Source organism: Diabrotica virgifera, chromosome 1 (assembly GCF_917563875.1).
Source record: "Diabrotica virgifera virgifera chromosome 1, PGI_DIABVI_V3a".
NCBI classification, from domain to species: Eukaryota; Metazoa; Arthropoda; class Insecta; order Coleoptera; family Chrysomelidae; genus Diabrotica; species Diabrotica virgifera.
The window spans coordinates 159273426-159291623 of NC_065443.1; the positions used below are offsets into that span (position 1 = coordinate 159273426).

The window sequence follows — 18198 nt, forward strand, 5'->3', positions numbered from 1 at the left end:
ATAGCAAGTGCTTCATCTAAAACTTTCGGTCTTGCTAGTCGTAAAGCTTTCTGTAGTTCATTATCTTTCAGCCCATTGACGAAGGTATCTACTGCAATTTCTTCTAAAACGCTGTCTGGCACCTCTGGATAAGCCAACCGCACCACACGAGCCACATCTGCTTCAAATTCTTGCAGATTCTCACTTGCTCGTTGACTTCTACTTCGCAGTTGTGCTTTGTATACTTGTTGTAGATGGGCATCTCCATAGCGTTTTTCTAGACGAGTGAACAAGGTCTGGTAACAATTTTCTTGACCCTTGGGAATTGACCTTAATATATCTGCAGCATCACCTCGTAAAGCAGCAGTCAAGGAAACAGCCTTTTCTTGTTCGGTCCAATGATTGGCGGTCGCAATAGCTTCAAACTGTCTAAGATATATGGACCAAGAGGACTTTCCATCAAATGGTGGTAATTTGAATCTCATATTATGCCACGTTTCGTCTCTCGGTAGTTCATCTTTCACTAAAGGATCTAACGTTGCTGCATTAACTGATGGTTGTACTTTTGTATCGGTTATCCTGCTCTCTAGCTGTTTGATCTTTTCTTCTACGGTCTCTACACTTTTCTGCATCTTATCGAATGTTCTAGAAACTTCTTCAAATTTCTCATTGTTCTGTTTACAAACTTCTTCTAGTTTTTCGTTGTTTTGCCTACAGACCTCTTTAATTATTTGAGAAGTCTCATTGAATCTTTTAGCAACATTTTCGAATTTCTCGTCGCTTTTTCTACTAACTTCTTCAAGTTTCTCGTCGCTTTTTCTAGAAGTTTCATCGATCTTTTGAGAAACACTTTCAAATTTCTCGTTGTTCTGTCTAGAAGTTTCATCGATCTTTTGAGAAACACTTTCAAATTTCTCGTTGCTTATCTTAGAAGTATCATCAATCGTTTCAGAAACAGTTTTTAATTTCGATAAGATTGCTTGTTCTGCTGACTGGAAGTGGAACGTCTCTGGATCATCTCCGTTCTTCGTTAGGACTTCCTCGAGTCGTGCTTGTAGAACTATCTTGAGCCCACTGCTGTCCAGATCCCGTTCCTCGAGCTGTTCACGGAGCTGTTTTACTGTAAGTTCTCGTAGCAACATCTTTGGTCGGCACACACGTACTTTCCAAAATGTCTTTTAAAAGTCTTTCCGAATACCGAACAATCAACGCACTTTAACTATTCCCGACGAATAAAGTCCAAAAGTCTTTTAAAGTCTCTCTGTAATTCACTTATTTATATCGCACTAAGTTAACCGAACACCGACACCAACTGTAGCGTGATTAGTGTAATTACTTCTAATTACAATAAAACTAGCGGTTCGTAATTTATATACGACTTTATTATTTATTTATACAAGTTTACTTTACAAACTTTAGCTTAAGACTAACTCTAATAACAGCGCGCTCCGCTTAAATAGCCAATAGGTCCTGTTCTCGAAATGTCTACATATCCCTCGGCCTAATGAATATTCTGGAGATCTTCACTCACAGCGCCGTCGCTTCTGTGACGTCACGGCTACTGTTATTCCGACGGTTGGAATTCTCTCAAGCCGGGGACTGTTTATTGCGCCGATTCGAAACTCTTTCGTTACAATATATTTATCGAAAACATACATAAAAGCAAAAAAATGGGATCTTAAGAACTTATATACTCTATCGGGAACAACCGCATTTTTAAAATTGAAAAAAATTTTTATAAACAAATTAAATATCTTATAAACTACTCAATATTTATCAACCAATTTTTTTACAATTTATACTGATACGATACCGCAACTTTTTATGCAAAACAGAATATTTGATAGTGCTTATTTATAATGCGAATATTATTTTTTTGAAAACTTGTTGTTCATCAATCATATACTTTCTTGAAAATATCTTTTTTTTTACCTAAACTTTGATAAAAAATTTATTCCAACCTGTACGGAATTAGGTACATTTTGATTTACATCTATTGTAATTATATTTGATCGGTCTTCAAAAACATCTGAGAAATAGAAATCTAAAACGTGTAGTAAACTTTAACATTTACAAGACCATAATAAAACCGATTCGATTTCGGATATATGGTGGCAGAACATGGAATTTATCCCTAAAGGACGAGAGACTTAGTATCTTTGAGAAAAAAATATTTCGAAAATTTTTTGGGACCATAAATGAAAAAGGTCTATGGCACTGTATGGCGTCAAAAAATATATATAACTTTAAATTGTACCAGCTGTACACATGTCCAGACATTGTTAGGTTTATTAAGATACAGATACTAATATGGACTGGACATATTGCTAGAAAATCAGATAATGAGTACACGATGAGATTGATAAACTCAAGTCCAGAGGACAGAAGGAATAGATGACGACATAAAAGATAGATTGATGATGTAGAAAGAAGGATAAATAGGTACTTTTTATAAAGATAAAATAGTGATTTTTAACTTCAGCGAAGATCGAGTTTAAAGAAACTGATAATAAATGTTACAAAACAAGTGCTGTAAATGTGTTGAGTACATTAGGGATATGATGTAGAGTGTTACCCACACCTAAAGACCGAATTATCTAATTTTTTTTACACAGATGTAATCCGCAAATCCCTAATTTTTGAGGTGAAAAAATGTGAAGACTTAAAACAAACAGGACTATCCTGCTTTGTAATTGTTCTCGCTATGGTTGTTATTATTTTTAATATCAATATTATTTATAAAAAGAAACCAAGTGCACCCATATCAGGTAAATACAATTAAGCGTGGAAGTATTTCATCACTAAAAGATAATTAAATTTGTATACCTAAGGATTTACAATAACATAAATACAATACAATACCATATACATTAAAATATGAGTCATTGCAAATATTTTTTATAGCTCTAAATATAAAGCTATGAAAACAAAAAACAAGCAGTGCAATAAAATAAATACCATTAGTTAGTATTTTCAAATTATTACTTACTTCTTTGGAGTCACTATTTTCATTAGTACTTTTGGCTTTAGGTTTTTTGCTTATAAGGGACACGATAGCCATATCTACACTGCATAACGTCTTTATTGATTACGCCAAATAACTTGTTGAAGATGACGGAAATACTTAAACTCTATGACGAGGAAACCTTAGTAATAATCAGTTGGAAGCCATGATACGAGGGTGTAAGATAAATAATTTTGTGCAAGGGAAACTCAAAAATAATTATGATAAGTTAGATTGACATAAACATTTCCTATAAACGACAGTTTTAGGCAAAAATACTGAGCCCATTAGTCCAGAAAGCCACTGCGCATCCGCTAGGAAAATGTTCTAATTCGGATTTTTTGCACAATCTTACTCAAAAAGGACCCCTTTTAACAAATTTGCATGTTGCCAGGACCAAAAGTTGGTCAAAAATTTTTTAAACGTTTTTTTTGTTTTTTTTTCTAAAATTATTTTTTTGCATGGAACAAAACTTTTTTAGATTGTTTGGATCATTCCAAACAGAAAAGGTCTTTGGTGACTTTTCTCTAAAGTTGATAGTTTTTGACATATAAGCGATTAAAAATTGAAAAATTGCGAAATCAGCCATTTTTAACCCTCAAAAACTATGTGAAAAACGGAAAATTTGAATGTTGCCAAGCCAGATAGATATTCTTTAAACATCGATTGATGAAATCCCGAAGAATTTTTTGCAATACAGTATCAAAAACCCCTATGTTTTCTGTACCCCTTGTGCCAATCAAGCGTGCGCGACACTATTTTCCACCGTTGCATGTGTATGCAGTATGGTGCAAATGAAAGGAATAAATTCGTTATTTCGTAAACCGGCGACTTTAAGGAAAAATCCCGAAACAAGTCGATTTTTATTTTTAAGTTATGATATTGTGACATATGGTATAGTAGTGACGTCATCCATCTGGGCGTGATGACGTAATCGATGATTTTTTTAAATGAGAATACGGGTCGTGTGCTGGCTCATTTGAAAGGTTCTTCAATTCTCTATCCAGTAATATAAACATGTACTTAATTGTTTACACAGGGTGTCCAAAAATTTTTTATTAAATTAAATCATTTGGCAAGTTGACAAAAAAATTAAATTATTGGACACCCTGTATAAATAATTATGTAGATGTTTATATTACTGAATAGAGAATTGGAGAGCCTTTCAAATGAGCTAGCACACGACCCCTATTCTCATTTAAAAAAATCATCGATTACGTTATCACGCCCAGATGGATGACGTCACTAGTATACCATATATGTCACAATATCATAACTTAAATATAAAAATCGACCTGTTTCGGGATTTTTCCTAAAAGTCGCCTGTTTACGAAATAACGAATTTATTCCTTTCATTTGCACCATACTGCATACACATGCAACGGTGGAAAATAGTTTCGCGCACGCTTGATTGGAAATTAAAAAACAAAGGGGTTTTTGATAATGTATTGCAAAAAACTCTTCGGGATTTCATCAATCAATGTTTAAAGAATATCTACCTACCTTGGAGACACTCAAAATTTCAGTTTTTCACATAGTTTTTGAGGGCTAAAAATGGCCGATTTCGCAATTTTTCAATTTTTAATCGCTTATATGTCAAAAACTATCAACTTTAGAGGAAAGTCACTAAAGACCTTTTCTGTTTGAATTGATCCAAAAAACCTAAAAAAATTGTTTCATGCAAAAAAAAATAATTTTAATAAAAAAAAAACAAAAAAAAAACGTTTAAAAAATTTTTGACCAACTTTTGGTCCTGGCAACATGCAAATTTGTTAAAAGGGGTCCTTTTTGAGTAAGATTGTGCAAAAAATCCGAATTAGAATATTTTTTCTACCTGATGCGCAGTGGCTTTCTGGACTACATGATTATTTAAGCCATTTGAAATGATAGCTAAACAAGAGATTAGAGTTGCACAAGTTTGACTTGAATGTTTGAACTTAACTTGAGTTTGACTTAATTTCAAGTCAAACTCAAGTCAATCCCTCTAACAAATAATTCAAGTCAAGTCAAACTGGTCAATCGTACAGGTTTGAAAATTCAAACTGTTTGTCAAACTAGTTTGAAAGAGTTTGATTTATTCGCTATCAAAAGTTAAGTTTTATATCGAAAAAATCGATGTTTTCTGCTTATAACTCCAAAAGTTTTCGTTTTATCAAAACAACTTTACTTAGCAAAAATGCACCTTTTAAAAAAATAAACAAAACGGTTTTTTAAAATTTTCTTTAAGGCCAATAGTAATCGAGATATACTTTATTATATGTTGGCTCTTCTTTGTCAAATTCTAAATATTGTACTTTCAAAGTCAAAAAACGGGAAAACTAGGCGTTTTTGAGGACAACTTGTTTAAACTAATTTAAAGTACTTAAAAATATATATCTTCAGAAATCAAAAAACTCTCTACCTCAAAAATTAACGGACTTATAATGAAAAGAATGTCAGTCCCTATCTTTTTCAGCGAAAAAGTTATCGCAAGCAACCCCCTAATCACCACCCTAATTAAAATTAATCATTGACCTTATTTGGCCTTTTTATTTATATAGTATTATTAGGTCCTCGAAGTTTGACCGGCTTAGAATGATTAGTTTTTAAAAAAATAGAGTTAAAAGCGAATAACGAGTTTTTTCCGTTTGGAAAAAAATGGCCTTTTCTTCAGAATAGCAAGATTAACATCAGAGATAGGAAAAAATGTTTCAAAATGAAATTGTACTTTATTTAATTTCCAAGAAGATAGTTTAAAAACATTTTTATACGGCAAAAATTGAGTGAGCTATTGATGACTAAAACTTGTAATAACATGCAAAAACCCCCTTTACCAACAGTTTCACAGTCACCTCTTTTCGCGACTCAAGATTTTAAAAACGTTTAATATTAATAGGCTTATAGACCTTATAAACACCTATAAAATTATTTTTTTCCAAACTTTCTAAGATAAAAAATAAAAAAGTTACGGTTAAAAACTCAATATATTTTTTGCAAAAAAAGGAGAAATCCAATTGGAAGCATAATAATTTAAGTTAACGGTGTATTTAGTCATTGGCCTTATTCATTTTTATTTATTTATCTACTCTCATACTTTAATACATCAATTATGATTTCACTACCTGTATCATAATGAACTTCATTATGATACGGATTTTCATTATGATTTTTAACCAATATAATCGCGACATGACAGTCACGTTGAAGGTGGCACATGTGTAGTGACCAATGTCGAGTCAAATACATACGCTTTCACAGTTATCGATATGTAAACAAACTGACTAATTTAAAAATTTGTCAGTTACAAAATTAAATAAACTTGAATATTTTTTTGTTGTGAATGATCGTAGATAAAATCATGTATACAACTTGCATTTAATTATCATTATGAAGCTCGTAATCTATAAGAAACTCGCCGCTACGCAGCTCGTTTCTTATTCTTCTTACTCGCATCATAATGACCATCATTAAATGCTCGTTGCATAATATTCTATTATGTATTATTAATAGATTCTATAAGTTTGACTGGCTTAGAATGTTTAGTTTTTAAAAAAACTGGAATTAGAAGCGAATAACCAATTTTTGCAGGTTGGTAAAAATGCCATTTTCTTCAGAATAGAAAGATTAGCATCAGAGATACGAAAAAATGTTTTAATATAATATTGTAGTTTATTTAATTCCCAAGAAATTGGTTTGATTTTTTCTACGGCAAAAATTGAGTGAACCGTAAATGAGTATATCGAAAAACATTGAATTTTTCTATAGGTACAAAACTAACACTTTCGATAGAGAATAAATCGAAAATTATTAATTTATTAAAAACATTTATAGAACATTTTTTGCTTAGAATGAATGTTTTTATCAAATTTTGCTGTCAAAATATAAAAAAAAATTCCACCCCCGAGATGGGGTGGCAACCATCCCCATGGTAAAAGCGCCTTTCGGAATCATATAGATTTTGATCCTTGGACTATCCAATACTTATTCTCAAATTTTCAAGCAAATCGACCCATTCTGTAAAAATTGCGAGGTGAAAAGCTTCAGTTCCTGGCCTAATGCTAGTAGTATTTGTTTACCTTTCATCATCATCATCATTGGCTCGACAACTCTTTCTGGGTCTTGGACTGTTCCAGGATTCTTCTCCATTCTGATCTGTTTCGTGCTTTTTTTCTCCAGTTTTTTATTTTTAAGGTTATTATATAATTTTCTATTTGTTCTAAATATCTCAGCCTCGGTCTTCCTCTTGTTCTTTTTCCTACTGGCATCTGTTTGAATATTTTGTTTGGTATTTCGCCTTCTTCCATTCTTTCTACATGTCCCATCCAACGCAGCCGTCCTATTTTAATGAATGTTACGATATCCGGATCCTGGTATACTTTGTATAGTTCAAAGTTGTACCTTCTTCGCCAAATTCCGTTTTTTTTGTACCCTTATATATGTGTGTATAATTTGTTTACCTTTACTCAATTTTAAAAATTATCTACAATAGAACACTGACAATTTCACAGGAAACTATTTTAAACACGCACAGCAAAATTAAATAAAAAAATACTAAATGAAGAGTTTTTGGGTTAAATGGGATATATGCAGCTATTTTTATAATTTTCTGCTTTTATAACCGATAACAATAAACACCTGCACCGTCTTAAAAAGGTTTTGGAAAGTTAAAAAGGATAGGAACAAAGAACCTTCAAAATCTGTTTTCGTACCAACCACTTTTAAGCATGTTAATTCCTTGAAATTTTATGGTCAAATTTGGATGGACGGGGTCGAGTTCGCTCCCAATGGTAAGAATTTTACCTGAACTAAAAAAGGTAGAGTCCGAATTGGCTCCCATAGACAAAATTTATTTTACCTAAACATGTCGAAAATATCACCCAGCGTTGTCACTTCTTTCAAATTTTCTCTTTTTGTTAGAAACAGGTACCTTCCTAGAAATATCTATGGGAAAGGAGGAAGACCTAACCCTTCGGTCCTAACTTAACTTTCGGGTATTAGAGTGTAGAGCGCATACCGGCCGATTTCAGGTAAGAGCGCAAAACGGTCGAGCGCATACCGGCCGACACCGATAATTTGTGTTAAAATTGCCACATATGCCAATGTTGAACTAAAACAAACTCTAAAAGTATTTGTCTAAAAGTATAATTTTCCTATAAAAAATCTATACCACTATGTAAATTTCCTAAGCAGTATAAATATTACACGATTTGGCAACAATGTCTAATGTTTCCGCGATTATATGAGAGCCTACCCGCATTCATGCGGGAGCCAATTCGTACCCTTCTAAAATATACCTGAACGAAGCGGAGCGAACTCGACTTCACCCATTTGGATTATCTACATCTTTTCAATACAAACGACCCAGCATCTCATAACATGTGGTGTGGGTACTAAAATTATATAAGTCAAGCTGCGTAAGTGAAAGCGGAAAGTACTAACAGTAATAAAATGGAATAAAATCAATATTTATACATGAAAAACAGGCTATTGACTTATACTCTTAGTACAGAAATGATTAATAAACATTCAAATACAAGAATCCCGAAAGGTCCATTTTATAACTTATACTTAGTACATAGCACGTTAGATATAATATAGAGATTTGATATAGATTATTTGTATTTTTCAATTTAATCATATACAAACACAACATTTTCACTTTAAAAAAATTCGATCATGTTTTGACCGAAACTTCAAAATTAACGTGTACATTAAGGGATAAAAAAATGTTATTCTGGTTAAACGCTTAGTTTAGCATAACCAGACTCAGACAAAGACTCAGACCAAAGACGGTTAGTCGGCGCTTAGTCTTCTTCTTCTTATGTTATCTTCTTCTTCTTCTTAAGGTGCCTATTCGTTCCGGATGTTGGCGATCAGCATGGCTATCCTAACTTTGCTTGCTGCTATTCTGAATAGTCCGGTTGTCGATGTATTAAACCACTTTCTCAGGTTTTGAAGCCAAGATATTCTTCTTCTCCCTGGTCCTCTCTTTCCAAATACATTGCCTTGAAGAATGAGTTGCAACAAGTCATATCGCTGTTCATTCCTCATAACATGGCCAAGATATTTTAGTTTGCGCTCTTTGATTGTGTTAATAATCTCGCATTCCTTGCTTATTCTACGTAGAACCTCAACATTAGTCACACGATCCACCCACGAAATTCTTAAAATGCGCCTATAACACCAGATCTCGAATGCCTCGAGTTTTCTCAAAGAAGCCTCGAAAAATGTCCAGGCCTCTACTCCGTATAATAACGTAGAAAATGCATAGCATCTGATTATAGAGATTTTGGTAGCAAGTGGTAAATCGTGGCTTCTGAAAAGAGACTTCCTCATTATGAACGCTGATCTCGCTTTTCCTATGCGTTGTTTTATTTCACTTGAGTGGTCCCACTGGCTGTTTATGTTAATACCAAGGTATGTGTAGCTGTCGACCCTGTCAATTAGTTGTTGGTTAACCAAAAGCTGTGTATTTAATATTTCGCGCTTACTGACTACCATGTACTTTGTTTTTTTCGTATTAAGATCAAGTCCGTATTCTCTACTTATATATGATATTCGCGACATTATTCTTTGCAAACTATCTAGACTGTCTGCAAAAACTACAGCGTCGTCGGCATATCTAATGTTGTTCAGACGCACTCCATTGACTAATACGCTTTCCTGTAGTTCTCCCAACGCTTGCTCGAAGATACATTCAGAGTATATGTATATTAAACAGCACCGGGGACAAGATGCATCCTTGTCTCACTCCTCTATCTATGGAGGCTGCCTCTGTCAATTGGTCATCCACTTTAATATTGGCAGTTTGGTTGTAATACAAATTATATATGATTCTCAAATCTCTATCATCTACTCCAGCTTCTTTCAAGATGTTTATGAGTTTATCATATTTTACTCTATCAAATGCCTTTTTGTAGTCGATAAAACAAATAAACACGTCACAGTTAACATCCCTGCATCTTTGCATAAGCACTGTTCTTCGCATTTTTTATATATTCTGCCGTGTATCACTTTCAGAAACGTTTTAAGTAAGTGGCTCATTAGGCTAATAATTGTTCTGTAGACTTCACATGTTTTGGCATTTAGTTTTTTGGGTAAAGTTACGAAGGTCGACTTTAACCAGATTTGGGGTATTTTTCCAGTTACGTGTATTTGGTTAAATACAGTTGTTATCCATTTTATTCCTTGTTCATCCATAAGTTTTAGGAATTCTACATAAAACTGGTCAGGTCCTACAGCTTTACCATCTTTAGTTGTTTTAATAGCTGACGTGACTTCTTCAATGGTAATCGGGGGTGCTGTTTAGCATGGCATTCAGTGTCTTCAATGGTATTCTGCCTTTCATCTGCAAAAGTTATTTCCACATATTCCTTCCACGTGTCTAGTTTTTCTTCCACACTTAACAGTGGTTTGCCTTGATTATCTGTCAAACACCCAACTCTTCTAGGTTTGTATAAGCCTGCAACTTCTTTAATTTTTTTGTGTATATTGAATGAATCGTGTTTATGTTGCAATTGCTTGATTTCCGCACACTGTTTTCTAAGTCGTGTATACTTAGCAATTCTAATTGCTTTTTTGAGATCTCTTTATCTATTCTTTTGTATAATGACATGTCCTGATCTTTGGACTTTCGCCTCTCTTCCATTATATCTAAAATCTCGTTTGCCATCCACGATTTCTTCTTTATTTTTGGTGGTTTGAGGAATTTCTCACGTATGTCTTGTGAAACTGTATGCAACTTTTCTATTTTTTTGTTATGAATGGCAGTTATTAATATATGGCAGTTATGAATGGTAGTTAAGAATGGCAGTTATGAATATGCTTGTTATGCAAAACTAAAAACCCTATTAGACAGAATGTCGCTTGGTTTATTTTTGTTTTTCTTAGTAACCGTTAACGTGACAATAACGGGGATTTTTCCAAGATAGTTTTAGCTATGTGTCACCAGAATTCGCTGTTATCTCGATTTTAAAGGAATGTCGCTTGGTCGAGTTATGCATAACCCTGTCCTTTTAAAGAATTAGTTCATTGTTTGTGATTTTATAACGCTGTTCTTTATTTTTACATAATAGAAGTACCTATGTATGTACTATGAAATTTTCATTGTTTTGAAATCACCTGCCGCAACATCAAATAAATCAGTATATTATTTATTTTTCTTAATTAATACTGCTTCGACTACATATTGTTTCTCTTAATTTTTGCAGTGGGAATACCTTCAATATCAGACTCAATTTGTTCTGGTACTTATTCTGAACCGAAAAATATCCAAATTCAGATATTATCACCCAAAGCCACACACTTCAAAACTAACGTAATAAACAAGCCAAACATAGACGTCTAAATATGAATTACAAACTAATTTGCGGAGTAGCAGAGTACCTACAGATTCAGACCTACCCAAATAAGTCACAACAAAATCCGTACGCTCTCAATTAGAATTGGAAATAAACACGTTGCCAGTATGATATTCAAACTTCAAACAGTTTGAAGAAGTTTGATTTCAAGTCAAACCTAAAGATATCGAAATCAAGTCAAGTCAAACTTTTTTACAATAAAAAGTTTGATTTTCAAGTCAAGTCAAGTTTGTTGAATAAAATCAAACTAGTTTGACTTGATGCATCTCTACAAGAGATAAAAAAACAACAATTTATGGAATGACATATGTAGATTGAAACATATAGCAGGACTGCTAGAAAATTCCTTGAAGCTAAAATAAACATAAAATATGAAGCTGTATTCCTTGAAGCTGAAATTACTTGAATATTCATCATATTCATCATTAAGTTCAATTCGGTTTTTCCACGAAGTCTTCCGTTTTTATGTCCATAACACCTTTACTAAAAATCTTATTTGAGCCCTATCTTGTAAATAAAGTGGATTTTTTAAGCATTTAGTAAATGTAGAAGAAGATTTAACTGGCCCAATTGAAGCTGGCATTGGGATACGACTGGAGGAATTTCCTGAGTTCTCTATTGTTCTACCTGAGTATGGATGAAATAATAAAAAAAGTAAGAACCAAAAAAGTGTACCAAATGAGAGAAAAAAAAAACTTAAAATAATCGATGCAATATAATCGCTTACAAAGAAGACGATTTACAACGTGTGTATAAAGATGTAAATTACGAGCTGGAAGGCCAGATAATAGAATAAACGGATGGAGTTTAAATATTTAGGCCTCACAGTATCTAGCTTGGGAAAGCTCGAAACAGAAGGGCTCAAGTAAATAGAGCAAACAGAGCCCTCAGGTTGCCTGAACGAAACAATATGGAGATATAAACATATCGGAAAAGAAATGAAGGCAGCATTTAAAAAAAGTCGTCAAACCAGTAATGATATAAGCGAAAGAAACACGATCTGACACAGATAGGATAAAAATAATGCTAGAAATAGCAGAGATGAAAACCCTTCGAAAAATCCATTGTAAGACACTATGGGGCACAGTTGGAAGTACAGATAATATACGTCAGAGATACAAGGTGGAGATCTGAGCAAGAAACAGAAGAATAGAATGGAACAATCACATAAGCGAAATGACGACAAATAGAGTTGTAAAGGATCGTTTAAACACAGCGATAAATCAAACAACTTATCAAGGTCAATCGAGTTGTTGCAACTTATCATTGTGTGTAAACGGTGCATCGCACAACTTATCAAAGTTGGAGTTGGGTTGAAGGTGGTATCGCATTGAATCGCAGCGTCTAAACAGCGTTTCAACTTGTCATCACAACTAGTTGCTGTGACTTGTCGTTGTGTTTAAACGACGCTTAAGGACGGTGGGAGACGGTTCTTCAATAGAAAGACGATCAGTGGGAAGACCACGAAAATTATGTAACGACAACTTATTGGAGGCACATTGATAAAAACAGACAGAGTCATATCTACACAAAAAGAAGAAGGCGATTTAGGCATTTTTACTTTTACTTAATCAATGATGCCTTTGAAACATTATTAGCAGTGGCGGCTAGTGATTTTTACAATGGGGGAGGTTATACCTAACTGTAAAATATCTAGACAAATTTGCACTAGCAAAAAAATCCACCAAAAAATCTAATTTAAGGCCCCATTTTTTGACCATTTTTTATTTACATTTTATAACATCATAATTATTTATAATATCATATCATTTTAAAAATAGTTAGTCAAATTGTAAAAGTGTATTACCAAAGTTTGTGTCGTTTATTTGTTCTAATTCTATCTCTGTAAGTAGATATGCATATCAGAATAAATACAGATTTGAACTTTTGCAGTCCATACAAGTTGAAGGTTCATATTTTTTAAGATACTCAACTGAATTTTTTTAATTCTAAAAGCGGCCTACTGCGAATCCAAAAACACGGTAAATTACCAATATTTTGCTTTGCATTACAGATATCGGAAAAAGCTATTTGAAGAAGTTGCTCCAAATATTAATCTAACCCCACATACCAAATTTCATCACAAAATTCACACTTTTAGTTTTTTCATTATTTGTAGTCAGGATCCTAAAATTGAAGAGGAGGCTGATGACCGATCAGCCGCCCTTGCCCAATCTCCGGGCAAAATAACAAAGTAAACAAAACAGTGTAGCATGTGTAAAAAACTTATGGGGAGGCTAAGCCTCCCTTGCCTCCTCTGACCAGCCGCCACTGATTATTAGCAAGAACAGGTATACAGTCAAGAATTATATGTTTTTTTTTCAGTAACAATATCTTTTTTTACCTCTTTTTCATCCACCTGATGGGTTAACTCAACTTTTTAATTTAACGTTTTGTTCAAAACAGATTGTATGTTGTTAAAAACGTTAAATTCGGATGCGATTTTGATTTAAAATTAACGAATTTGACACTTACGTCAATAATTTTTCAGACCTACTTAGATGGTGGATAAGATGTCATAAAGCAGAGGAAATGGATACCGCGATCAAATCTGGTGGGATAATAAAAAATTATCCTAAGTGTTAAATAGTAATGATTGGTATTGATCAGCTGATTACCTTTGTTTTTCCAGATAGGGGCGAATGGGAGTAGAATAAAACATTTATGATTATGATAATGGAAAATCAATGCTGGTATAGAGACGATGTAGCTAGTCTAAAAGCGATGTAGATGGAACCGGCCGGAGTATATGGAAATAAGCAAAATCTTAGTGAAAGTCTTCCAGATAAAATGTATACCATAGAGATGTGCCTGCAGGAACTAGTAAAGAGAAAGAGATCCATATTAATTGTACCGGATAGCCAAGCTGCATTAAAGGTACTGAAATCGAATCGAATCCACTTGATTTGGATCGGAGGGGCAACATAATCATTGATATGCTCAGGAGCTGTTGTTGCTATAACAAGAAGCATACCAAAAATAACGATATTGACTGGGTAGAACGGATGAAATGTAACCACTGCTACGAACATATGGGTCTTAAACATTCGAAGGCTTTTTACATGATTCTTTAAAGAAGAGATCCAAAGATCTAGTTATGAACAGAAACGACCCAGTCACCTCAAGAGCACACTTCTACGACTTCGCAAGTATCATCAAGGGCCATAATACACTTAAACAGGTTGGGTTGAAAGGATAACTTGAACTTATGTAAGCATGAGCCATATGTTCGATAAATATCAAGAATGAAGATGTTTGATACGGTTGAAATATAAGTTTCTTCTACCAAATGTGTCCAACCTAATCAAAAGCGGTCACTGGCGCTACGGTTGTAAATGTCTTCTAGTTACTGATGAATAATGCGATTAGTAATATCTGCCAAACACTTGATATGGATATCGAAGACCCAATTTGGATTCCGTAGTGGCGTAGGTACCCGTGAAACTCTCCTAGTGTGACGTCCTCAAAGGACGTCCTATTTGACGTCCTCAAAGCAAAACAATTACAATACAATGACCTTCGAATTATAACAAATCTATATTATAAACAGCAAGCACACATACGCATTAACGAACATACATCAGAAGAGTTCGAAATTAAAAGAGGAGTGCGACAGGGGTGTGTATTGTCACCACTACTATTTAATGCATACTCTGAAGAAATTATGAAAAGAGCTCTTGAGGGAGAAACAGCAGGAATAAAGGTAAATGCAACGCCAATTAACAACGTTAGATATGCGGACGATACTATCATAATAGCAGCCAACCTTCAAGACCTCCAAAATCTAATGAACAAGATAGTTGAGCATGGAGAAGAATATGGATTATCAATAAACATCAAGAAAACTAAATTTATGAGGATACCAAAAACCCAAAATAATGATGAACGCCTGACAATTAAAGGTAAAACTTTAGACAAAGTTGAAAACTACAACTATCTTGGCACAATAATTAATCACACAAACAATTACTCCAAAGAAATCAAAGTTCGAATAGAGAAAGCAAAAACAAATTTCAATAAAATGAGACAGGTACTTTGTGCAAGAGAACTGAAATTATACTTGAGAGTTAGGCTGGGAAGTTGTTATTTTCGACTCTGCTTTACGAGATAGAAACACGGACACTTAACGCGTCGACTACTAAAAAGTTGGAAACATTTGAACTGTGGGTGTATAGAAGAATCCTGAAGATGTCATGGACCGAGCATGTAACAAACAACGAAATCATTAGAAGAGTCAACAAAAGACTGGAAATATTGGAAACCATCAAGACACAAAAGCTGCAATATCTCAGGCATGTTATGCGTAATGAGAGATACAACATACTTCAACTGATTATACAGGGGAAAATCTAGGGCAAGAAAAGTGTAGGAAGAAGAAGAATCTCATGGTTGCGTAACTTAAGGAAATGGTACGGATGCACAGCAATCGAACTATTCAGAGCAGCAGCATCTAAGATCAGAATAGCCATGATAATTGCCAACCTCAGTCGCGGAGATAGCACGTAAAGAAGAGAAGAATATCTGCCGCAGTTTCAGATGAAATGTCACGTCACGAAGAAATAATTGGCCTCTAAACCCCGAAAACAAGGTATTGTTCATACTTTCCGCTCATCAAATTTTTCAAGCAGCGGGCTCATACCCGCTCTATATAAAAACCATGATATACGAGAAAAGACAATTAAGAAAAGATGGCAGACCACCCGTGCTCGAGAACACAAAACCAAATACAACAGAGCAACCCGTCAATTAAAAAAGGTCCTACAGGAAGATAAGGAACAAGAAATAAATTATTTTCTAGAAAATCTGCCTAGCTCTGAAGAAAAGAACTACTCGTTATGGAAATTGTCTAAAAACCTCAAAACACAATCACAAACTAAAGCACCGATAAAAAAAATTATGGCACCTGGTCTCGAAGTGACGAAGAGATGGCTAACACTTTTGCTGAACATCTTCAGACAGTTTTTCAATATTAAAAGAGGGAGGTTTCAGAAAACGAAGAGAAATTTATTACATGTATAGCAGATGAACCCTATCAGATGTGTCTTCCCACCAGAAAAATTAAAATTAGGTATCGAAATTACAGAAGTAATCAAAACCCTGAATACAAAAAAATCACCTGGATACGACCTGATAACAGGACTAATACTCAAAAAACTACCCAAAGAAGCAACAAAGCTACTAATGTACATATACAATGCTGTCCTAAAATTTTGCTACTTCCCCTCCCAATGGAAGGTAGCTCAAATCATCCTAATTTATAAACCCAACAGAGACACGACAAAACCTTAATCCTATCGTCCTATTAGTCTTTACCATTTACCCTCCAAAGTTTTTGAAAGGCTTCTCCTGAAAAGAATAGCCACTGTCATTACAGAAAAAAACCTAATACCTCATTACTAATTCTGATTTCGACAACTACATGGCACAATCGAACAGGCTCATAGGGTAGTCAGAACCGCAAGAGATGCAGTCGAGAACAAGAAATATTGTACAGCAGCCTTCCTTGATGTCTCCCAAGCCTTTCATAAGGTATTGCGTAAAGGTCTAATATCAAAACTTAAATGACAACTGCCTCATCCAATCTGCATTCTCCTACAATCATACCTCACCGGCAGATCGTACCAGATAAAACTTAGGGAGGCCCTCACTATTCTACACCCCATCCACTTTGGCGTACCCCAAGTAAGCGTCCTTGGACCCACACTGTACCTCCTGTTTATAGCAGATATACCAACTTCAGATCGTACAAGAATTGCAGCATATGCTGATGACACTGTCCTAATGGCCTGTCTGCCACGAAAATCCGACCCTAGCCTCCCAGATACTACAAAATCACTTAAATATACTTGAAATATGGTTTAAACTGTGGAGAGTCAAAGTTAATAGCTCCAAGTCAACACACATTACGTTTACACTAAGGAAGGGGATTAATTCAGCTGTAACATTTAACAACACGCCACCGCCAGTGCCAATAAAAAGGGACGTCAAATAGTTGGAAACCTAGACAGCCTCCTAACATGGCAAAAGCATATTTGGAACAAACGACTGCCACTTTGACTCGTATGTAGAAATATGTACTGGTTCAGGAATCAAAAATCACGCCAAGTCTGGACAATAAACTGCCGATCTACAAATGTGTACTCATACAAATGTGTACTGAAACCCACCTGGACGTATGGCATCCAAATCTGGGGAACTGCCAGTGAAACAAACCTACTTAAGATACAGCTCTTTTAATCAAAAGTTCTAAGGCAACTGTGCCAAGCTCCTTGGTACATTTCCAACAATAATATACATAGGGATCTTCAAGTCCAAACCGTCAAAGAAGAAATTCTTTCTCTGTGCTCCAAGTACCACAATAGACTACAGGTTCACCCAAACATGTTGGTCACCAATCTCCTGAAACCCCTACTGAACAGAGGACTAAAAAGACCAAACAGTTTGACATCAACACTAGAAACTAATTAGTCATTCCAATTACTATTGTACTATTCAAATTAATTCAATTAATTATTAATAACTGTACCAATTCCATTATTATTGTACTCTTTTAGGTATGCACCATTGACTGTGTCACTTTCTTAACACTCATATAATATGTATTGTTTAATATTTTGTATAAAATAGATCGCAATAAAATGGATGTCAAAAAAAACAGCGGTGTACATAAATTAATAATATTACCTTATTTAATATGGCCGTAGCAAGTAAGTCCTCGTATGTTCTATTATTCAGATCTGGTGGTATTGCTGTCCCCTGTTGAGGTCGCTGTAATTGTGGTAAATTTGCTACTTCCTGGAGAAGTTTTTCTATGAGCTGCTTTAATGCTGCATGTGCTGTACATGGTGATTGTTGGCCGGTTAAAGGAAGATCTAA

The 18198-nt window shown here is 34.4% G+C and overlaps 1 protein-coding gene across 7 annotated transcripts in view; it reads right to left on the minus strand.

Annotated features, from left to right (window-relative positions):
* Positions 1-18198, minus strand: part of LOC114332012 (uncharacterized) — a 431454-nt gene that overhangs the window by 182871 nt on the left and 230385 nt on the right. For all 7 annotated transcript variants that reach the window (XR_007696787.1, XR_007696778.1, XM_050645467.1 and 4 more), the window contains one exon: positions 18007-18194. Coding sequence is in view for 5 of the 7 variants with exons in the window: in XM_050645467.1 (XP_050501424.1) it covers positions 18007-18194 (188 nt within the window). In the remaining 2 variants the exon portion in view is untranslated. The remainder of the gene's footprint in view (positions 1-18006; positions 18195-18198) is intronic.